Source organism: Lontra canadensis, unplaced genomic scaffold (assembly GCF_010015895.1).
Source record: "Lontra canadensis isolate GAN:19392208 unplaced genomic scaffold, GSC_riverotter_1.0 scaffold94, whole genome shotgun sequence".
Lineage (NCBI taxonomy): Eukaryota > Metazoa > Chordata > Mammalia > Carnivora > Mustelidae > Lontra > Lontra canadensis.
In genome coordinates this window covers 3,596,424-3,620,616 of record NW_022631088.1, presented here as the reverse complement: position 1 = coordinate 3,620,616, position 24,193 = coordinate 3,596,424, and the positions used below count along the sequence as shown (strand labels likewise).

The 24,193-nt window shown below is 53.4% G+C and overlaps 1 protein-coding gene across 4 annotated transcripts in view; it reads right to left on the bottom strand.

The window, feature by feature from the left end:
• Positions 1-2,240: 2,240 nt before the first annotated feature.
• ZNF592 (zinc finger protein 592) overlaps positions 2,241-24,193 on the bottom strand; it is a 47,724-nt gene continuing 25,771 nt past the window's right edge. For all 4 annotated transcript variants that reach the window (XM_032836920.1, XM_032836918.1, XM_032836919.1 and 1 more), the window contains 8 exons: positions 20,520-22,782; positions 12,962-13,140; positions 6,849-7,025; positions 6,421-6,580; positions 6,020-6,307; positions 5,688-5,800; positions 4,935-5,070; positions 2,241-3,586 (listed from right to left, as the gene is read on the bottom strand). In XM_032836920.1, the coding sequence (XP_032692811.1) occupies positions 3,095-3,586; positions 4,935-5,070; positions 5,688-5,800; positions 6,020-6,307; positions 6,421-6,580; positions 6,849-7,025; positions 12,962-13,140; positions 20,520-22,763 (3,789 nt within the window). In that variant the 5' untranslated portion in view covers positions 22,764-22,782 and the 3' untranslated portion in view covers positions 2,241-3,094. The remainder of the gene's footprint in view (positions 3,587-4,934; positions 5,071-5,687; positions 5,801-6,019; positions 6,308-6,420; positions 6,581-6,848; positions 7,026-12,961; positions 13,141-20,519; positions 22,783-24,193) is intronic.

The following is a 24,193-nucleotide window of genomic DNA, read 5'->3' as shown; positions in this document are numbered from 1 at the left end:
GCCACAACTGCTACAGTTTTTAAAACCAGACTGTTTACGTAAGTTAAGGGAACAGTTCTTTCTACAACAATTATAGTAATTTGGCACATCATTGTACAGAGATAAAGCGGTTGGAAAATAAATACTAGTCATTCGACAAGCCCGTGAAAATTAGGCTGTAGTTTCTACACGGGTGGGGAGCTTATCTGTTTAACTCCATCAGCAGAAAGGTCACTCCCGAGAACGTGTACATAAGCACTTGTTACAGCAAAAGCATTTGCTGATGATGACAAGGGATAAGATAGCACACCCACTAAAAACATCTTCAGGAAAGATGAGAGCGGAAGATATTGGGCCCTGAGGGAACCATGTTTTCTGGCACGGCCCCCCCAAAACTGACGGTCTTCAACAGCAAGATCAACCCCCAAGGTAAATGAAAAGTCATGGGCACCCCCCCGCTCTGCTTCAGAACGTCCTGTAGAGGTGTCTTGCGCAGGATTCTCCCTGGGGTGACGAGGCACACACCGGCTCCAAGGAGAACCTGGCACTCCGGGGGGAGGGTGGAGGGGTGCACCCAGCCACAGAGGAGGTAGGAAAACAGGTGTCCTGATGGCTGCAAAGTGCTGACAGGCTGGGAGGCAGCCAAAGCAGCCAGGCCAGGAAGGCAGTGTGGGGAGGGGGCTGCTGTGGACTTTGGAACCAGACGGACCTGACATGGCACCAGCACGTACAGGCGGCCCAGCAGGTTCTCTGACCTCTCTGAGCCTCTGTTCTTCTCCGTGCCATAGAGGTGGGTTAACTGGGAGGTCCTTGTGATTACAAAAATCAGGGGGATGTGGGCCATATCATTATTGCTGCAGCAGCGTGCACGGGCCCACCTGCATGCCAGCAGCAGAGGGAGGTGCCCCTCACCCCCCACCCCTGCACCCTAACGGCAAGAATCCATCCCACATGAGTGCCTGTGCGCTCACCATCTCATGAAGCCCGGGAAGCAAGCTGGACGGGAATTACCAGGACTATTCAGCAGTGGGGCGGGGTGGGGGTGGTGAAGGGAGAGGGTTTCCTAAGAGCCAGTTTAGGGCAGAATCCAGGCTGTGCCTCAGGTCTCCTGGTGAGTAGCTGGGCATCCTGTCCACCCCGCACCATCCCCAGGAAGGAGGGCGGATGGGGTCAGGCCAGGCAGAGGAGCCTGCAGCTCGCTACCCTGCCCCCACTCCAGCTACCACTGCCTGGGGGCCGGAAGAGATCCACAATCCATCTCAAGCCCTTCTCAGAGCCTCCTTGGTAGTGTTCCCACAAACGGATCATGGGGTGTGGGGTGGGCACCTGCAGTGGAATTAGGAAAGGGACGGCAAACAGCCAAGATGGGGTGAGCTCAGGCCTTGCAGGCAGCCTCACTACCTGCTTGGGAAAGAGGGACATGGTGGCCTTGCCAAGCGTAGCAATCCTTAAACAGCACAGCCTCTCCAACAGGGAGGCGAGCACTAACCTTCCCAGGGTCATGAGCATTTCCACTAAAAATCTGGCATTGGACAGAAAAAGAAAATGCACTTTTTTTCTGTTGTGAAAAGGTCAGACGGATTTATCTGACTTAACAATTTACGACTGACACTTAATGCCTTCCTTGAAAAAGCGCCTCTAAGAACTCGGCTAGTACCCACTTCCCTTTGCTGTCCTAGACCTGCCGGGCCCAGTAGCACCCCCAGCCGCACAGCAGCAGCTTGGGTTGGGGGTCAGAGGACACCTCCACATGGCCTGCCCCTGGGGCTTGGTTGAGCCCAAATTCTGACCAGCCTGCCCTGTCTAGTCCCGATGCTGCCGCCCGAGAGCTCCCCGTGGCAGCAGCAACACCAGGACCTCTTGAACACTGCGAGGTAACCCTAGAATTCCTCCCCTCTATCCCTCCCCCGACCGCCACCTTAGTAAAGGGGTCTCTCAGGAGGAAAATCCATTTGTAGGAAAGATGGGGGTGCCCAGAACATTCCAATAGGCCCTGAGGCCAATGCTGCTAGCCCCGGGGGAGGCCTCGCGGGGGGCCCTTGGCCAGTATTAAGACCCTCCCCTTGTGTCCTTAGAAAGTCTCTCGGGGACCACGTACCAAGCTCCCGGTTTCCTAACCTCAGCTCCAGAACCCAGACAGGACCGTCCTCGGACAGCAGGCACGCTGCTCTCCCTGAGATGGGACCGGGAGGGAGTCTGAGAGAGATTGAAGTGGAGCAGGGCAGGGCCAGGCTCACTTGAAGAGGAATACAAGAGCCTACCCGCGTGGTAAGAAGATTTTTTATTTGAAATATAGTCTGAGCAACATGAGTGTAGCCGAGAGGAGGAGGGGCTGGCCTGCCTGGGGCGGCAGCCTCTCTAATGGCACAGGAGCAAGAGTACAAATATTCCAACGTCTGTGTGCCCCCAAGCCCGCGGGTCAGGAAGGGTAGAACCTCGGCAGAGCCAGGACGCACAGCTCCCTCCGACGGGGTCTGCCCGCCTTGGCTGCGCCGCCTGCTCTCCCGAGTTCCAAGCAGGCACGCTGCGGAACTTCCTCCCACCCACACAGACGGGAGGAGCCAGTGACAATTCATTCTCCAGGACTACTTTGGAGGGGAAAGAATCAGAGAAGGCAGGAAGGAAGGGCAACGATCGGGGGCCCTCACCGAGCCAGCCTGGCCGAGCTCTCCAAGGGAGGGGCCAGCACCCGCATTCCCCTTCTCGGGCTCTGCGGGCAGGGAGGAGGGCTCCCACCAGAGCCCCGGCTGAAGGCAGCACGCGGGAACCTCCCAGAAGAGCACAGTGCTGAGGGGTTTCAAGCCGAGTTGACAGCGTTGGGGCCGGGCCACGTAAGCAGCCTGGGGTTGGAAGGACACAGACGAGGGCTGGGGTACCAAGAAGCAGCACAAAGCCATAAATAACAGAAGCAGATTCGGAGCTGGGAGGGTCCTGGGTGACCGCACATTTCCCGGGGCTGGAGATGCCCAGCGCCCCGCAGCTCAGGGCAGACACGGCTCCAGGGCACAGCCGGCCACACTCATACTGAGGCAGAGCCTTCTCTCCCCCACTGTCCGCACGGCAGACGGGGAACGCCGGGGCAGCACCCCGACCGCATGCACCGCAGAGCCTCCGGTCACACCTGAGGGGACGGAGCGGGGCTGTCCTGGTCCTGAGAGGCCTGTGCTGGACTCTGAGCATCTGGGGCACCGTCCTCCTCGGAAGCCGGGCCTTGCGATCTCGCCTCTGGGTCGCCCAGCAAAGGCTCTCCGGCACATTCTTCCAGTCCGTTCTCCCTGGTCTCCATGGACACCTCCTCCCCGGAGCCCTCCTCGGGCTCCGCCGCCTCCTCCTCCTCCTGGTCTCTCACCTTGTGGACGATGAAGAGGTGGCGGCTGAGGGAGCTGGCCGAGGTGTAGCACAGGCCGCAGAGGAGACACTGAGCTGTGGAGCTGTCCGCCTGGTGCTGAGGTATGTGGCTCTGGAACTCGAGCCCCGAGTCCGTGGCAAAGCTACATTTCGCACACTGGAACAGGGACTTGTGCCTTTTGGTGGAAGAGACGGCTGCGCCATTGCTGGTGCCCGGAGCGTCCCCAGCTCCGCTGCCTGGTCTTTTCAGATGGCTCACCTGCAAGGGGACACGGCATGAGCGGTGTCGGGAGGAGCCCGTGCCCTGCCGCAGCCCCACACCCCAACGCTGCCACCCACGGACTCCCAGGAGCCCCGCCCCAGCCGGGCTCGCCCCAGCCCCAAACCGTGGGTTTAGATTCGGTTTCTTTCAGGTTTTTGGGTTTGCTTTTGCTTTGTCTCATGTAACATATGCATGTGGCACCACATTCCAAGGATATGGGACGGGCAGGAGAAGTCCCTCTTGGCCAGCTCTCCCCGGACCCGCCCACCAGAGAAGGCCACATGGCCTGGGTTCTGCAGCTCCCCGAGAGACCGTCTGTGCATCCACAAAGGGACAGCTGTTGCATTTTACAAAATGAGACCACCACATGCATACTTTGCTCCGGCGTACTGTTCCTACTTCAGGACACGGGCTGGCCGCTGTCTCCAGGAGGCCCTACATAGCATCGGCGAGGCAAACGGTCCCCCCCGCGCCACATGAAGCTGCGCTCCTGCGTTGTTGTACGGCACATGGCCTTGGGTGCGGGGCGCGGACCCCTTCAGGCCCAAGGCCAAAGGCGTCGGACAGAACAATCCCAGGGACAGAACCACTGGATCAAAGGGCATGTGCATTTGGAGGGTGGGGGTGTGCATGTCAATCGCAGACAGACGTCCCCAAAACGTCAGCGGACACCCCCCTGCCGCGTATGAAAGGCCTTCAGCTGACCCACGCCCCTCTCCAAGCAGCCGGGAAGAAACGCCCTGCAACCCCGGACAGCTCTCCGAGTTTCCCAGACATGCCTGACGCTCTGAGGGGCAGCCCTCCCTGCCCCGGCGTGGGAGAGCGAGCCGTGAGGAGGGGAAAGCATGTCGCTCCTCAGGTTCACCGGAAATGGGACAAGGGCACAGAACAGCGCTCATGTCGTACAGCAAGGGTCCAGGATCCCGGGAGTCTAGGTTTGGCTCCTCCCGTAACGAGTGTGTGTGTGTGTGTGTGTGTGACACAAATGTGCACACACGCACACACTCAGGGGAGCGCTGCCACCCTCAGCCCTGCACCCCTCACCCCCTCCACCCCTCCCGGCACTAGAGGGGCAGCAACAGCTTGACACGGCACCTGTGGATCCGCTCCAGTGTCCACCAGTCACAGGAAAGCCACAGGCACAAAAGGCTAATGGCTGCCTCCCAGGTCTTTGTCCCTGTCCTTCATCTGCGTGCGGTCCCGCACAGGACGAGAGAATGAGCCACGGGGAGGGAAGCTGCTGCTGCTGCAGGCTCCATGGCCGCTGTCACACATGGGCCCCCTGCAGCCGGCTCAACGGGCTCACGGAGCAAGTCACTCCCAGGGGCAGGGGCCCCACGCTCACCTGAGGGGAATGTCCACCCGGAGGTCTGACTTTGGACGTCTGGCTCAAATCAGGGTTTCTGATACCATGCATAAGGCTGATGTGGCTCTCCAGGAGGGAGGGCCGAGGAAAGCTCGGGCTGTCCTCTGCGCAGTACCTGCGGGAGCATAGCCCGAAGACAGGGTCTAAGGTGACAGGCCCCAGGGAGACTGGCGGGGCCACGCACACTGGCAGGGAGGTGAGGCGCACACTGCTCCTGGCTCCTGGGGAGAGAGCTGGCTCGGGGTCATTAGGTGGCCAGGTAGTGCCGGGCACTCCCCAGAAACACGGAGCCGGCAAGCCGGCCAAGGTGGTGGACCATAGCAAGTCAGAATGCTCGTCCCGGCCCTGAGCTATGATCTCTCTCCACTCCCTGCCATCACTGCCCAGAGGTCCCAAGGCTGGGCCAGTGGTCAGCAAGGAGGAGGCCAGACGGGGCACATGGTCCCATCACCATCACTACTCCTAAAGCTCAGGGCCGGTCATGCTGACTGGCAGTGTAGTCTGGGGTGAGGGAGGTAGGAAGGGGGAGGCTCCGGGGCCACCAGCAGCTAGAAGCTCGTCCCCAACCGTCCCGGCCTCCCGACTGAGCCACCGTATCTTTCCAGGAGAAACTTGCTTCTCTCCTGCTTCTGCCCCCCGCCCCCCTGATCTCACAGCAGAGAAGAGCCCCAGCAGTGCCGGCCACAGTCCTTTTGAACCTCAGGCCTCCTGGCTGGCACGTCCAGCACTCACCCGCAAGTATAGACTTTCTTCACTGTGTCGTGGTTGTTGCGGATGTGTTTGCGCAGGCTGTTGGGGGTGTGGAAGGACTGCTCGCACTGCCGACACGGGTACCGCTTCAACGCCTGCGGGAGACGACAGGAAGCAAAGCATCAGAACTCTAGGACCGCTCTGGGGGTCTCTGTACGCAAGCGGAACAGGCAGAAAGCCCTCGGGCTCTGTGGGACCCACCCTGCCCAAAGCCCCGGGCACCCTGAGGGGTCCGCCACATAAGGGGGCTCTGACCCCACAGGACAGAAGTCCAGGACTCTGGCACTGCCCGGGGACCACGTGCCGACACTTACCCGACCGTGGCTCTTCTTCATGTGGGACACGTAATTCTCCCGATCAGGAACCCACTCCTGGCACTCCTGGCACGTCCAGCCAGTGTTCCTCAGCCGGGGCCTGGCCTCGGCCCTGCGATGGGCCTCAGGCCTGCCCCAGCGGCTCGAAGGCAGGGAGCTGCCCCGAGCAGCCACGCTCGTGGCTGGGGGCTCGGTGGGAACTCGGGAGCCGGGGCGGCTTGAGGACGTGTCCGATGAAGACTGGAGGCTTGACAGCTCGTCCACGTTTCGGGGAACACCGTGGGTGCTCTGGGGATGGGGAGAGCGATTACTGACTGGGTAAGGGGAAAGAGGCACAGAGTCAGACCCCCGGCCTGAGGCGCGTGCCCTCCTCCCCAGCCTCCTTCCCCGGGGCACCCCACCTTGACATGCTGCATCAACTCTGGCTTCTGCAGGAAGAGGAGTGGGCACTCGGGGCACTTGAAGACGCCCACCTGCGTCTTGCTGGCGTTCTGGTAAAAATGCTGCTGAATGTGCCTCTTCTTGTTGAAGACCATTTCACAGGAGCACTTATAAATGAGCCTGGAGAGACGAGGCCCAGGGAGTGAGGGGGCCAGGCTCTGGGCACGGAACCTCCGCCCCATCTCTGCTCTCTCTGTACCAGGGTCGGGTTTGGGAAAGCACTGATCTGAGCTGATGTGGCTACTCCCCTGCCTTGGGACGCCTTCAGTGAACCCCGGGCAGCCCCAGCACCAGCCCCAGCTCACTGGTCCATCCTAACACTTTCCCTTAGAGAGCCCAGGCCACTCGGCTCCACCCCACAGGCCTGCCGGCCCCACGCCACACTCACTGGGAGGGTCTGTGAGGCTGGGTGGGGTGCTGGGCAGCGCTGTGGTCCGCGGTGCTGCTGGCAGTCTTGAAGGCCATGGGGCAGAACGCACATTTGTGGAAAACCTGGCAGTGTCGCTCCTGGATGTGGCTTTTCAGCAAGGCCAAGGTCAGGTGGACGACCCCACAGTGCACGCACCTGGACAGGGGTGGTGGGGTGTGAGAGGCGCATGAGACCCAGAAGTCGTGCTGGGGGAAGAGGACGGAGGGCAGGAGCAGAGCCAACTCGGGGGCCCCCTCTCCCCGTCCACACGTGCACCCTGAGAGCCTGTCTGCTGCCTCCACGCCCAAGGCTATGCTGGCAGGAATGGAGAGGGAGGGGAATGGTCCCAAGACGATATAAGCAAAATCCTTTGAAGCGCGACACCGCCGCAGGGGTGCAAGAGGCCACAGGAGCCTGGGCCTTCCCACAGGCTGCTACCGAGTGAGCAGGGACGGCCGCTTCACGCAAAGTGCGACTGGGAGACGCCAGGCTGGCCCGAGCCACAAGCACCGGAAAACACGCAGCCTCAAAGCCCAGGACAGAATCCTCCTGGGATTCCTGGGCAGAACAGTCCGGGGAAACCCGTGCTGACCGCGGGAATGTTCCACACTGTACTGGCCATGTGGCTACTGAGATTTAAATTAATAAAATAAAACACAGCGGCCGGTCACGCTGGCCACATGTCAAGCTCAACAGTCAGGCACAGCCAGTACAGCTCTGGACCACGGGGCTCCGAAGGCCCAGGCTGTGTTTTCCAAACACCGTTTAGCAAATATATCGTTTGGATCATGCATGAATTATATCAGAGCACTTGTTTCTGAAACCGAGGCCGGACTCTTCTGCCAACTTCACAACCTCCCTCTCTAAATGGCCTTCCCCTTCCGCAGTCCTACGAGCCTGTGACCGACATGACATTCTTCATCCACTCCAGGCCCTAGACCCTCTCGCACGCTCCTTCTTTCCTCCTGCCCACACACAGAGTCCCATCTCCCCCACGTGAGGAAACCGCTTCCCTGAGCCCAGCCACTCCCCTCAAGGTAACTGTGAGCCCCCCCTTGTTGCAGTATTGCTTGACCCCATAACCCCAACATCCCAGTAAGACCAAGAAGAGAGGCTGTTGCATTACTGAAGAAAAGGACATGCCTTCACTTACAGACCCTCTGACTCCCAAATACAGCCCTTCCATTCACTCCCCGAGCCTGTTTTCACAGTGCACTGACATCATCACAGAATCCCGCCTGGTCCTTTTCGTTTTTCCTCCTTTTCTGTGTATCTGGGGGGGTGGGGGGACACAGGGAACCCCCTTTGCAAATTTAATTAGCTATGAGGAGCAGCCCGCAGAACCAGGAAGCTGTGTGCGATGACCTCTGATGTGCGCTCATCACTAAACTTGTATGTGCTTTAAATTAGAGTTTCCACACGAGCTACTTAATTATATTTTCTTTTCTCTCCCCTAAACAAAATAGCGACCAACTTCTAGCACACAGAAGTACTTACACACCACAAGTATCGTGGGAAGAAAAGAAAATCCACATATTTCCAAATTCATCCGAAGTGGCCAAGTAGACCTGATCCGTGTAAGGAATCTTAAGTGGCCTTCCTCGTACGAGCCGACCAGACTTCAGCAGGGGCAGTATAAACACGTGCTTCAAAAATGCGGCTAAAAACCCCCCCATGTACTGAAGAGACACTCTGCAAAGAAGCCTCATGGAGAGTAAGAACTCCGGGACTGAAAGAACCCACGCCGCGTCAGTGAGAGACTGAGTCAAGTATGGTTTACAAACTGATGAAAAAGTGGGAAGAGAAATCTGACCCCAAGACAGAACTCTTTACACCAATTTTTTAAAGAGAAGATACACAATTACAGAATCATATGCCATGAAATATGTAAAGTATTTAGTAAAATACTTGATTGTCCTAATAATCACAAATAATTTAAAAAATGACAGATCATTAAGAATAGTTCAAACTTGCTCCTTTACAACATCACTGGCCACTCCCCAAATTTTCAACAAAGAGCAGAAAAATTTACACAATTCTAAACTGTATATATAACATATATACACATTTTACACGAAGTACCTACACATAAAACACATAAAATGTACTTTGACAATGTCTTCGAGAAAAGCAAAAACAACACAAAACAAAGTAAGATTTTAAGACTCTGTAGTAGAACTCAATGAAATGGAGCACAGGGACACTGAGAATTCACTGAAATGTAACACCCACAGAACAGGAGGAGATATTTGCATGTCATGTATCTGACAAGGGACTTACATCCAGAATAGACAAAGAACTCTTACAATCTCAATAGTAAGATAATAAATAACCCAATTAAAAACCAGGCAAATAGACATTTCTCCAAAGAAAATACCGAACAGAAAAGATACTCAACGCAGGGAGCCGCTGGGAAAATGTAAATCAAAACCATAACCAGACACCACTTCACACCCACAGGGATGGCCGTCAGCAGCAGTCAGACAACGACGATGCTAGCAAGGATGTAGAGAAATCACAAATCTCATCTGCCCGCTGGTAGGGATACAGAAACGGTACAACCACTCCTGAAAACAGTCTGGCAGTTCCTCAAAAAGTTAAACAGAGTTACCAGGTGGTCCCGCTCTTCGACTCCCAAGTGTCGACCCAAAAGAACGGAAAATTTGCGTCCACACCACAACGGACACATCTGTGTTCGTCAGGGCATTACTCATAACGGCCGAAAGGTGGAACCCCAAGTTTTTATCAGCTGGTAAAGGGATGCGTGAACTGTGGTATCTACAGACAGAGGAGCATCATTCCGCCATAACAAAGGAGTGACCTCTTAACATACTACAATAGGGCTGAATCTTGGCTAAAACTACAGATCCTATGATTCCTTTTCTGTGAAATGTCCAAAAGAAACAAATATATGAGGCAGAAAATAAATTAGTGATAGCTAAGGGAGGGGGGAATGGAAGGGTTATAATACAGAGTTTCTTTTGGAATGAAGAGAATGTTCTAAAATTGGTTGTGATAACTGAACAACTCTGTAAATCCACTGAAAACCACTGAACTGTACACATTACGTGGGTGAATGTGTGCTGTGTGTCTAAATAAAAGTGATACAAAAAATACACGCGAGGGCGCCTGAGTGGCTCAGTGGGTTAAGCTACTGCCTTCGGCTCAGGTCATGATCTCAGGGTCCTGGGATCGAGTCCCACATCGGGCTCTCTGCTCAGCAGGGAGCCTGCTTCCCTCCCTCTCTCTCTGCCTGCCTCTCTGTCTACTTGTGATCTCTGTCAAATAAATAAAATCTTAAAAAAAAAATAAAAAATACACGCAAAGCTCTTAAGCACGACCGAGACGATACACTTGTGCATACGTGTCCTGAGTTCAACCACGGGCCTCTGGAGGCTGGAATGCCAACAACCCCAGTAAGCCCCCCGGCTGAGTCACGTTACTCTTCTGTCGGACATTCCGTACAAAAAGGCCTGACAAGGGCATCTGGGTGGCTCAATTGGTTAAGTGTCCAACAGGGTCCTGGGATCAAGCCCCGAATCCAGCTCCCCACTTAGGGGTAATCTGCTTCTCCCTCTCCTTCTGCCCCTCCCCCTGTTCCCTCTGTCTGTCTCTCTCTCTCTCTCAAATAAATAAACATTAAAAAAAAGAAAAAAGAAAAAAAGCCTTGAAAAACTGAATCGCTTTTGAGACACTATGTTTCTTTTTACTCTTGCAGATGAAAGTAAAATAAAATATTGAATTAAAAGACCAAAGACCAGGGACGCCTGGGTGGCTCAGTTGGTTAAGCAGCTGCCTTCGGTTCAGGTCATGATCCCAGTGTCCTGGGATCGAGTCCCACATCGGGCTCCTTGCTCGGCAGAGAGTCTGCTTCTCTCTCTGCCTCTGCCTGCCTCTCTGTCTACCTGAGCTCGCTCGCGCTCTCTGACAAATTAAAAAAAAAAAGAAAAAAAAGACCAAAGACCAGGGCACCTGGGTGGCTGAGTCTGTTAAGCCTCTGCCTTCAGCTCAGGTCATGATCCCAGGGTCCTGGGATTGAGCCCCGCGTCAGGCTCCTTGCTCAGATTGCTTCTCCCTCTCCTGTCTCCCCTGTTCATGATCTCTCTCTCTCTCTAATAAATAAATAAAATCTTTTTAAAAAATGCTATGAATCTATCTGTATCATTGGAAACTTCTTGGATTCAAAATCCAAAGATAAAAATTTAAGTACTGCTTGCATTTTTAGTGGATTGGACTTGATCTTGAAACCAGCAGCACACGCTTAAGTCACAGCTGGAAAGGTACTTTCAAATGTTATGCAATACTGTAAAAACACACATTCAGGTGTTTGGTTTAAAAATGTGGCCTCAAGGGGGGCACCCAGCTGGCTCGGTCGGTGGAGCCTGTGACTCCTGATCTCAGGGTTGTAGGTTTGAGCTCCATGTTGGGGCCAGAAATGACTTAAATAAGAAGAAAAACAACAACAAAAACACTGGGCTGGGATGCTACCAAGCCACGCCCCTCTGCAGCACAGCGGCAAGGGCTCTGAGTAACCCATTTCCGGTGTGTTCTGTTTCTCCTGCACTTTAGGGTCTCCATTTCCCATAACATGCAAAAGAAGCTAGTCTACATTTGGACAGAAGCCAGGGAGTCCCCACAGCCCCTCCCCATGCCTCCACCCCGTTTGCGGGCCACCATCAAGCTCTGATGCTTCTACTCCCCAAAGCTCTCCCAGATCTACCTTCTCTCCATCCCCACAGCTGCCAGTGCCTCAGCCAGAGCCACCGGCCTCTCATCTGGACCATCCCACTTGCCTCCCAACCTCTGGGCTCTCCCCTCTCTAATGCACGTCAGCTTCCCCTCGAGATCTCCCTGAAGCACGGGTCTGCCACACCACTCCCCTGCTCCCCTGGGAGCCCCTCACTATCCACTGGAGAAAATCTGTCTGCCAAGCACTCCAAGGTCTTGCCTGGGCCTGGCCCTACTGATGCCCTGGCCTCATTTCCCACCCTACTCCCAGTTCATCTCACCCCCCACCCCAAAATGTTCATCATTCCTGTAACTTTTCGTATGCTCCAGATCCCTGCCTGTACCCTTGCCAGACATGCTCCCCTCTCGCTTGCCGGAAAACCTACTAACTCCTCCATGAGCATCCCTGACCTCCCGTACTGGGGAGCTCCCTGCTCTAGTTACAGTCGCCTGGATGGGTGTGTGACCCACCCCACTGAAGTCCCTGCCAGCGGCAGCTCTGTCACAACCCCCTCTGTATCCCGAGGGTCCAACACGCACTACAGACCAGAATAGGTACTCGAGAAGCAAGTTATTCAATGAACTAAATCAATATATTTTTTTAAATACCAAAGAGAAGAAAACCTTACTAAATTTGGACAAAATTAATTTTCAGGTAACTGAAAGTGGTAACGTAAAAACATCAGAAGATGTAGAAACTCCAGAATGTAGTAAGTCAGTAAAGGAGCCTCACCAAGTGGTTGTAAAAGTTAGAGATCAATGGGTTTGGGAGGGCATTTCCCTCCCCGTTTTGATCTTTTTCCTGAAATGACTTCTTGCCTACATTTACTTGACAGGTGGAGTAGACTCAGTTTAAAATAGTTTTCTTGGTTTTACTATGAGGCTGATCATTTTTCCATTTTCAGGTTGTGCTTTTTTTTTTTCACAAACGGACAAAAATTCTTCAACATAAAGATACTGAAGCCTTCTGTACCTTGCAGTTCCAGTTGCTAATGGAAACTGAGAACATCCGAAAGTACTGCAATTAGTGAATGTATGATTGTAATGGTATTTCAAATTTAATATGCCAAACACAGTAACTGTGTAAATAAATTAACTTTACACACTTTTAAAAACCAAACTAATCCCCAAAACCATCCCTTCAAAGGTACTTTTTCATGTTTAATTCTTTTTAACTCCTTATTCTTACTACCCACCCCCCTTGTTCTCTAAAATAAAAACACCTAAATACCAACTTACATTCCTATCTTACTAGGCTGGGGGCCCAGGACTCTTAAGACCAAAGTTCATCCTGAAATGAGCTCAGACCCAGGAAAGGACCAGCCACTGGGCCAGCCCAGGACAGCACACCAGGCAGCACCCACCTGTAGCCCACCTTGCGGGCATAGTGCAAGCAATTCTCCTTCACGTGGGTCTGGAAGTAGGCAGAGCGGCAGAGGGCCCCACACTCCGGGCAGCAGTAGGGGGACTTGTGGGCGTGGATCCGCTGGTGGGCGCAGAAGCTGCACTGGTTGGGCAGCAGCATCTGGCACACCTGGCAAGTCTAGGAAGAAACACCAAGAAAGCAGGTCACTCAGGAGCCAACGGGGGCTGCGGACTCACAGCTCGCCAACCACAGCGGTCTGGCTTTCCTCACATGGGGTCCCACCACCATGTTTTCTTCCAACCCTCCCAGGAAATCTGGCACCCCCAGGCCTCGTTCCAAGTGTTGATACACCCAAGCAAGCTTTGCCTCTCACCTTATTCATCAGAGACAGAACTGATGTTATGTTTCCAGATATCAGTCCTGCTTCTAGGACGGGGAGTGTTCTTCCCTCAGGCTTAGCAGACCAGCTTTTCCTTTCCAGAGGCCAAAGGCACGTCTTCAAGCGTCAGAGCCCACTACACTGCCAGACCCACCAGGCCCTCTGCCCTCGCTCAGCAGAGGCAGTGCTGGACACCTCTAGTCCCGTGGCTCGGGGACGTCCAGAGCAGACCTGATTGGCCCTCAGAAGCCCCCAGGGCAGGTGGGCTGAGTGGTCTTGCCAGTGTCCGTGCCCTCAGCCCTGTTGGGGGTGTCCTGAGCCACTACCCTGAGCCGGCTGGCCACACATGCCCGCAGGAAAGGGTGGAGTGGGCAACAGCTCCTTCGCTCCCAGACTCAGCAGAAAAGCAGGGGGGAGGAGTCCGGCAGCCCGCACTGCTCTGGTGGGCACAGCACACACAGCCCGGGGGAAGCAGCAGACCTCAAGGGCGCCTACGTCAGCGGAGGCCCTTCTGGGTCAAAAGGGGACCACTGTGCTCACTCTTCACTGTGGGAGCCACTGACCTGGGCCCAGGGGAGGTACTTAGAGGGACAAGTCATTAAGGAGGACGGGAAGAGCAAAATCCAGAACATGGGGGCCTCTATAGGACACACAGCCCAGTTTTTTCAACAAATAGATTTCAAGGGAAAAACAGAAAAAGGAAACTTACAGATTAAAAGAAGTTTAAGAGAAAGGTTCACACTGCAGTGTACAGCTCTTATTTGGACCCTGATTCAAGCAAGCCAACTGTAGAGAGAGATGAGACGCTCAGAGATATCCGAGCACTAACCTGACAATGACATCAGGACATTTGACACTTGGTATTAAGGTCTGATAATAATAAGAGATTATCATTATTATTAGCTTCGAGATGTCATGATATTATATCTACGTTCTTTGTGAGGAAAACCTCATACTTTAAAGATACATACAGAACTATTACATACCCAGTGATGCTGGGATTTGTTTAGAAATAATCCATGAGCGGGAAGGGATAGGTGAGAAAATACATAAAACCAGACAGGCCGGGGCACCTAGGTGGCTCAGTGGGTTAAAGCCTCTGCCTTCGGCCCAGGTCATGATCCCAGCCAGGGTCCTGGGATCAAGCCCCACATCGGGCTCTCTGCTCAGCAGGGAGCCTGCTTCCCTTCCTCTCTCTCTGCCTGCCTCTTTGCCTACTTGTGATCTTTGTCTGTCAAATAAATAAATAAAATCTTAAAAAAAAAAAAGAGGCCAGGGGCTGGCGATTATTAAAAGACGGTTTGTTCTACCTTTCTGGCCACTTTTACGTATCTTTGGGACATTCCATAACAAAAAGCCTTTTTGTCTTTTTGTTGTTTTTGTTTTTAATTCCAACACCTGTCATCAGGTCCAAGGTTTTGTTCTTAAGATTTGTTTATTTGAGAGGGAGGTAGGGGGAGAAATAAGGGGGGGAGAGGCAGAGGGAGAGGCAGAAAGGAAGCAGACTCCACACTGCTTCTGTGGGTTCAATCCCACGACCCTGAGATCACGACCGGAGCTGAAACCAAGAGTCAGAGGTTTAACAGACTGAGTTACCCAGGCACACCCTGGGCCCCATAGTTTTTTAAAATTACATAAAATTGGGATGCCTGGGTGGCACAGTCAGTTAAGTGCCCATCTCTTGGTTTCAGCCCAACCCTGATTGCAGGGTTGTGAGATCAAGCCCCCCAAAGGGCTCAGAGCTCAGCATGGAGTCTGTTTAAGATTCTCTCTTTCAGGGCCGCTGGGTGGCTCAGTGGGTTAAGCCGCTGCCTTCAGCTCAGGTCATGATCTCAGAGTCCTGGGATCAAGTCCCACATCGGGCTCTCAGCTCAGCAGGGAGCCTGCTTCCCTCTCCCTCTCTCTCTGCCTGCCTCTCTGCCTACTTGTGATCTCTGTCAAATAAGTAAATAAAACCTTTAAAAAAAAAAAAAAGATTCTCTCTTTCCCTTGCCCTCTGCCCCTCCCCCCAGCACACAGACAGGCATGCACATGCATACACGCTCTCACTCTCTTTCTCCCTCAAATAAATCTTAAAATAAATATAAATAAATAAATATATATATTTATATATATAAATATATATACATATATAAGATTTATACATATATAAATATATATGTGTGTGTGTGTGTGTGTGTGTGTAATTAAAGGAGAAAAACAAAAACATCCTCTAAAAATTGAAAAGCAGAAACTAAATAACCCAACAGCATATCGAGTTGGTGATATAACCATATAGAAAAAACACTTGTTCCCAGTGACCTTTAAAATGCAGTATTTTGACTGATACATCCTTAATGTGATCTATTCTAAGACCAGAAAGAACTGCAAATACACCCTCAACTTTATGTAGTTGCCTTAGATGTTAAAAAAAAATTGGTATTAATACTTCAAAATTTGGGCATATATATGTGTATGTGGTAGGAAAATCTTAGGAACCAAGATTTTCAGTATAAAATCAGTCACATAAAAACTCCATAATTTTACATTTGAATACCAGTATAAACTCGTGATTTTTCTTCCCTGCTTTTTTTAAAGTAGGCTCCATGCCTCAAGTGGGACTCAAACTCACAACCCCAAGACCAAGAGTCACGTGCTCCACCCCCTCTTTCTTCTTTTTAAGAACGTATATTTCCGGGGCACCTGGGTGGCTCAGTCAGGGAAGCGTCTGCCTTTGGCTCAGCTCAGGATCTCAGGGTCCTGGGATCGAGCCCCGTGTTGTCTCCCTGCTCAGCAAGGGAGCCCACTTCTCTCCCCCTACCCACCCCCCGCCCGGCTTGTACTCTCTCCTGCTCACTCATTCTCTCTCTCAAGTAAAATATTTTTTTAAAAATACATATACTTCCTGAGGTGCCGGGCTGCCTCAGTTGGAGCATGCAACTCTTGATCTCAGGGTCATGAGTTTTTAATGAGTTTGAGCCCTACATTGACTGCAGAGATTATGTAAATAAATAAAACTTTTCCAATAAATAAATAAATACAATAAAAACATACACTTCTCAGCTCTGGCCACCACAAAGGCCTAGCAGCAGACATGCCCAAGCATCCCTGGTACCCAGAATGTGACATCAAATACCATTCCTCACCACAAGACACCTGGCTCTTTGGAAGGATGGCTGATGCCACGTTTAGCACAAGAAATGCACCCAGGACACCTTGTTGGGACTGAAAAGTAAGGAAGCTTCTCAGGCTTCATGGGTTCACATGATCCCAGGACGTAGGAGCCAGCATGATGGGACTCCACGACCGAAGAGGAAACAACCTGACCATGGAAAAGCACCTGACCCCAACATACCACACACGTGAAACCCAGTGAGCTCATTATAAGAACAACAGAGGAGGCTACCTCACGCCCACTGGGGTGCCTATCGCCAAAGGCAAGCAAACCAACAGACAGACAAAACAGAAAACCGCAGGTGTCGGCGAGGATGTGGAGAAATTGGAACCCTCGCACTCTGTTGGCAGGAATGTGAAATGGTGCAGCCACTGTGCAGGGAGGGGGGTGGTTCCTCAAAAATTAAAAATAGTTACGATATGATCTAGCTATTGCACTTCTGAGTACGTACCTGGAACAATCGAAAGCGGGACACTTGGACACTGTGTTCAAAGCAGCATTACTCAAGCAATCCCCAAGATGCGGAAGCAAGCCTAGCATCTATCCACGGGTGAGTGGATATACAAAATGGGGTATAAACACACAATGGACTATTATTCAGCCTTGAAAAGGAAGGAACTCCTGTCACATGCCACAGTAGAGGTAAGCCTTGAGGACATTATGCTGAATGCAATTAGCCAGCCACAGAAAAACAAGTACTGTGTGATTCCACTGTGTGAGGCACGTGGAGTCAAATTCATAGAAACAGAAAGCAGGAGGGTGGTTGCCAGGGTCAGGAGGGAGGAGGAGTGAGGAGCTCTTTAATGGGTATAGAGTTTCAGTTTTGCAAGATGAAAAGAGTTCTGGAAATTGCACAACAGTGTGAATGTACTTAATGCTACTGAACTGTACACTTTAAAAAATGATGAAAATGGTAAACTTTATGCTATGTGCATCTTACCACAATTTTTTTAAAACAATAAAGGACAGATTCTTAATACACTATTGGAGACTGTCAGGACATCAACTCACTACTGTAAAAACTGGTAACTAGAAAACAAATTAAGTATATATCCCATTTTCCAACACAAACTATATTTCAAAGTAACCAAATAGTCCTCATCAAAGATGGAAAGATATTTTACACAGAACTCCAGCTAATAACTGAGAAAGAAATACTAAAATTATAAAACTCCTTTCTTCAACTCATAAAATTACTGACTCAAGGAGCAATTATTAATGAATACTAAAATAATCAGGTAAAAGATAAGGAACTCTACAATGAAGGGATCAGAACATCCCCACCTAAACTCACTGATCTTGTTTAGTATCATTAAAACTAAGACAATCTGGGGTACCTGGGGGGAGGGGCTCAGTCAGTTAAGCAGCTGCCTTTAGCTTGGGTCATGATCCCAGGGTCGTGGGATTGAGCCCCAAGCTGCGGGAGCGGGGGGAAGTGGGGCGGGGGGCTCCCTGCTCAGCAAGGAGCCTGCTTCTCCCTCTGCCTGCCGCTCCCCCTGTGTGCTCTTTTTTGCTTTCTCTCTGTTAAATAAATCTTCAAAAACAAAACAAAACAAAAACCAAGACAATCAAGGACTCTGTGCCTCCCTGAAGTCATGAAATATGAAGAAAGTGATATTCCCTTCACAAAACTGCCTATTTCTAGTCTTTATTGCCAATTTCTGGTCAACAGATAAAATACTGGGTACTGAAGAACAAATTAATTGCATAAGGAAGCATCAGTCAAACCCATAATCATTCTGGAAAATTCTCAGGATGCATGAACCAGTTTCTTCGACAAATCAGTGCTATGTAAAACAGAACAGGGGGTCTGGTGGGATGGAGTGGGAAGTGGTACTGTTCTAGACTCAGAAATTCAAAAGACAAAAACAAATGCTAACATGTGGTCCATGTTTGAATCCTAATTCAAAACAAGCCCAACTATAAAAAGATCATTTTTGACACAAAAGGAAAACTTGTATATGGACTTGTATTAGATAACATTAAGGAACTGTTCATTTTGTTGGATGTGACAATGACATCATAGTTAAATAAAAGCTTAAGGCCAAGAAGAAACAGTCTGTCTGTGCTGACAACATCCAAATAAAGCGACTGGGAATGCAGGAAGGGCTGCCCTCCAGCCCCTGCAAGGGAGGGTATCCAGTGCCGGGCAGAAGCCAGAAGGCCTGCGTGTGCTCCCCCGCAGTCCCTGCACCTACTAGAGTGGAGCGGGCCGTCTACCCCCTTCTCTGCACATGGCTGGAAGCCCGGGAACTGTCTGGGGAAACTCAAGTCCACCAGCCAGCAAGGTCAGGTTTTGACCCCAGACCTCAAACGTGCCCTTTCCCTGAGACCACATTTATTGGCAGGGGACTTTGTGGGGGATGGTGCTGGGCTGAGGGAAGCCTGCCGGCCTTCCTGGGTCCCCTCTCCCTTTCTTGTCTGGGGATCCAGCCCCCGCTAGAGAAGAAGATGCACGATGGGAGGGGTGTCAGCCAGGGCCTACACCCCAACCTCCGAGGGCTCGGATTTTAGAAGGCAGGTGAGAAACGGTGGAAAAGCACCAAGCATCAGACCTCTGCTGGCAACGGTTCTGATCACATGACCTAGAAGACGCAGTCTGCCATGCAGGGACAGCTATGCGGGGACAGCAAGAAGACTGAAGCTGAAGAACGAAGGGCCGGGGTCACCAACTCCATGACTCATCAGAAGCACAGGGCAAACTGAGGAGAGGGCAAAGGTGGGAGGGACAGGGAGCCCAGCCACCCCGCAGAAGGACCACAGGCTACCAATTCCACCTCATGTCTCCACCCCCACACTCCCCAGGCTCCACAGCTCTGCTCCTGAGGTGCACGCTGCGCTTTCCCGCACCTCCATGCCTTGTACCCACCCCTCTCCCAACTTTTCCTGCACGTCCAACTCAAATGCCCCAGCCACAAGGCACCTGCCCTCTGCCCCGAGTCACAGTGAGGTAGTTCCTCTAAGGCCCTCTGGGCAACCACGTCTACAAGCCTTTTAGCCCCAAACTTCATCGGCCTCACCCTGCAGCAGGTGGGCAGTCAGCCCTGTCCCTGCCCAGCTACGTGGGCCCCGGAGGAGCAGTGCAACTCCCCGAGGCACGCCCGGGTCTGACAAGGGAGCCTCCCTCCGGCCCGAGCACACTGGGAACACCGTGCAAGGCTCCTCTGCCGCAGACAGGTACGCGGGCCCCTGCTGGACTAAAGTAAAGAGCGGCTTTGCTTTCCTCCCAGGCCTCTGCAGCCCTCGCTTAGGGAGGTGCAGGGAGGGGTGGGCTTGGCTGGGTCCTGGAGAGAGTCACCTGGAGGAGGAAGCAGAGAGCCTTCTGCAGGCGTGTCTGGAGGCCTACGTTCATGGGACCTGGCCAGTACAGCCAGCCACGACACCAAGGGTGCCAAAGGGTATTTTCGGCACAGACTGTCTTCAGAAAAACAAAAACCAATCTCATCAGCTGAGCCAAGAATTGGAACAAGCAGATGAGCGCGGCTGCTTTCCTAGAGTGGTGAGAACGCGGACGGAAGAGGGCCCCAAAGCCTGGGCCATCGCCCGTCCGCTCTCCTTCCTCAGCCCTGCCTCGGCCCTCCAGCAGTCTCCCCACGCAGAACAGCTCTGTACGCACCCCGTTCTGAGAGCAGAGACTGAGGAGCAGGGCAGTGATGCCGGACCTCTGTCCTCCAAGGTGTCCGGGCGTGTGCAAAGCCCGTGCTGACACCTCCCAGAGACCAGCCCCAGGGGTCAGGGGTCCCGCCCACCCAGGAGCCTGGGAGCTGAGCCCGACATGGGGCGTGGCCATAGACCCAGCTGGTGAACTGTTCAGTCTCCCCAGAGTTGGGGACAGGACCCTCTCCCCAGTAAACACCAAGCACTCTGCGTTACGGAGGGTCACTAACCATCAAGCCGGCGTCTTCTTCTAAGACTCCTAAGATGCCACCAGTGCCCCCGCCTCAAGGAGCTTTTCTCCATGCCCAATCATGGAGCTCGTGAAAACCAGGGGGCTGACAGCCATCGCAGGGAGGGTCTGCTTACCAGCCCCTCGCTTTCCTCCGTCGTCCTCTGGAAATGGGCAGCCATAGCCATGTAGTCGCGTATCTGCCTGTGACATTCGAGACACTTGACTCCGTGCCGGATGAGCCTCACGGGGTCCGGGTAGAGCGGCAAAGCTGGGAGGGTCGGGCCGGCAGCGCCCGGGGGGAGGCCAGGTTTGGGGGAGGCCGGGGGCGCCGGGGCGGCGGGGGCCGGGGCGCTGGCGGGGGCGGCCGCAAACATCTGGTCCGCGGAGATGGGCTTGACGAGCAGCTGCGAGCACTGCATGACCAGCCCCTTGCTCTTGTGGTCGCGGGCGTGCCGCAGCAGGCTGCACTTGTTGAAGAAGAGGAGCGTCTGCGAGCACAGCGTGCACAGCACCTCAATGTGGACGCTCCGCCGGCCGTAGTGCTGGCTCAGGCTCTTCTCTAAGGCAAACGCGTCCCCGCACTCCAAGCAGCAGTAGCCACTGGCCGGCACGTGGATCCTGCTGTCCGCGGGGGGGCTGAGATTTGGCGCGTACAGGGGCACGGGGTTGGAGCTGTGGAGGACCTTGTTGAAGACCTCCACCACCAGCGGGGCGGCCTTCTTCACCTGGTGGACCAGGGGCACTGACATCTGGGGGAGCTGCGGCTGACTCCGCCGCTGTGCCGAGGACTTGGCCGTCACGGACGCGGCCACACTGTGGGGGACGAGGTTCAGGTTGGCCAGGTGCACGGCCTTGGGCAGGAGGCTGGCAGGGGCCGGGGCAGAGGCCTGCAGCACCGCACTCTGCTGCTGCTTCTTGCCGGGCTGCGAGCCGGGGGCAGCCCCCTTGGGGACCCGGGACCCCGAGCTGCCGCAGGGAGATGCAGACTCGCTGGCCTTCGCTGTGCTCTCGTCCCCTTTCTTGTCACCCTGGGGGCTCCCGGGATGCGTGCCCCCCTCAGGAGAGTGTGCCACTGCCGGCAAGGCAGCAACCTCGTCCTCTGGCACCTCGCTCGGGGCCTCGGTGACGGCACTCCCTAGAGGCGACCCAACGGGGGACTTACTGGGATCATCGGGGTCCGGCAGGATCCTTGTGACGGTCCGTTTGATTTCCCCCGATGACGTCTTAATGGTTTTGATTCGGACTTTGGGAATGGCTGGTGGGGAGCCGGCGGCCACTGAAGGGGAGCCTTTGCTGCTGCTGTCACTACAGATGCTCCGAGGACTGTCTGATGGTTTGACACTCTTTCTAGTGGCCTCCAGAGGGCTCCGGGGGCTCTTTGGTGACTTGGGCATTTTGGGGCTACCTTTGGAGCCCTCTTTAGTGGGCCCTGAGGGATCCTTGGCGTGGCCAGGCTGATCCTCCTTGGTGACACTGGCCACCCTTTTGGCCTGCAGGGCCACCAAGGCTGCAACACAAGAGGAGAGCTTGGAGTGAGCTGGCTTCAGACGCTGCCTCGGGGGGACTGACGAGCAGGTGCCAAGTTCCAGGGCAAGCCCCTTGGGCTCTCCAATACTGTTGCTGGGGTGGCTGTTGAATTCCAAAGCTTCCCCAAAGAACCGACTGGTGTCCAGCTCCTTGGGAGGCTCCCCCGCCTTCTGCCCTCCTCGCTCACGCTCCTGTTGACTCCCCAAGGGCAGAGGCTCCGGCTTAGGCTCCTTCTTACAGAAGTGATCAAACATATGGAGCTCTGGGACTGGAAACTTAGCCAGGGCCTCCAGGACTGGGCCCCCCACAGGCCCACACCCAGGAGGGGGTGGAAAATAACCGTCAGAGTGCTTGGGCTTCATTCCAAACCCATTATCTTTGATGGCATCCTCGGGTTCTGGGCTGGAGATTGGACTGAACTGGTTAAAGGTTGGTAACGGCTCTGACTTGGAAGGTTCTAGCTTGCTGGGGAAACTCCTGGCACTGTCTCCGTTCATGAAAGTGGAATCAAACTTCCCACAGTTGTGGCCCAGGTTGTGGGGGTCTGGAGGCAGGTCCGAGCCCCGGAATCCATTGTGGAGGAGGCTGGGAGCAATGTGGTCCTTCTCCGCTTCAAACGATTCCTGACGGCTGGTGTTCTTGACAATGACGCTCACGGCCGGCACATCGGAGGATGATCCCGAGTGAGACAAGGACACACTCTCATCCATGCACATGCCTGGAGGCTTGAGGGGACTTTCATTCTCCTCACTGGGGGTCTGGATGGCCTCCTTGGCATCAAGGCTGGTGGGGTCTGGGATGTCAAAGGCAGCCAGAAGGTCATCAAAATCTGGAGTTTTCATATCCCCCATGGCTGGATGCCGGCAAGGGCTACAACAGAAACAGAACAGAATCAGCGATCCCCAGGAGCCCAGCGAACTCTGTCCAGCGTCGTCTGCATCACACCACACACACGCACACAGCCAGGATGTACACGCATGACCCCGGACCCTAGGAAGTCACACACCTGACTTTTACTCCATCAGGTTTCCAGAATGCTGGGGGCCCTGTGGGTGGGGTGGAAAGAGAGGTTTATAGAGTAGGGACAAGCCTGCCTGGCCAGGCCTAAACATCAGCGCCTGGAAGCCCCCGGCCGGCCGCGTGGCCAGAGAGCGAGCACACTCCATCGCCCCGCTTCGGTGCCTCAGGGACGAGCTGCACTCCCTGACCACACGCACTAGCAAAGCCCAAGCCCTGAGACCTTAAAAAAAACCAAGCGCAGCTCAGCACCTCTTTTCTTTGGAAAACTTCTGATTCATAGATGAGATGTGGCTATGGCTTCTGCTAAATTAACTCCTAATATTTTATCATTAACTTTGTAATTTTGGCTTTTTTGCTGGATGAATTCAATCAAATCCAAGATGACTTGCTATTACCAGGACTGACGCTGTCCCACAAACTCACTCCAGCAAATTACATCATCTCCTAGGCCTTTTTTTTTTTTCGAGGCGGTGTCTGCTTGGTTCCTTCATTTCCACCCAAAACTCTTACTGGCTGGTGAATGGATCCTAGATATAAGGGGCGGAGCGGCTCTCAAAGCCCCTACTGTTATCAAATGGTCCAGTGAACAGTGACAGGGAAGCCCCAAATTTTATTCTAACTTAATAGACAAAGAAAAGCAAAGCCAGCTGTTTCCTTCAAGCTCTGGAGCAGGAGAACCACAGCACTACTGAGGGAGAGGAGAGGCAAGGTCCTAGCAAGAGGCGCGTCAGGAAACTGCAGCGCTCAGCTTGCTGGCTCCAGCCTGCTGGAGAGAGGAGGAAACCCCACCACCTCCCTTGCTCAGCCCCGAATCCTGCACCTGCCTCGGCACCCCAGAGCCGCACAGGCTCGCGTTATTTCCTGCCCTGTGATTACACTGAAAACCCGTCTGAACGCAGAACCACACGACTCTCTCTCAGAAAGCGGTGCAGTGGCTACACAGAACCAGTCATGTGACAAACCCTCGGGTCCAGGAACCCCAAGGCCAATGTTCTTATCCTAAGAACAAAAATCCCTGAAAGCTACACACGAAAGTATACGGCGTTATTAACACAAAAGAGACAGACACACACACAGAATCTAAATGTCCAAGAATACGGACGATTAAATAATTGATAGATTATGTGGCCATTAAAAATCCTAATGATGACATTTACACGGCAACATGGAAAATCACTTAAGAGTGCTAAGGCGCCTGGCTGGCTCTGTCGGGACAGCATGCAACTCTGATCTCAGGCTGTTGGGTTCCAGCCCCATGCTG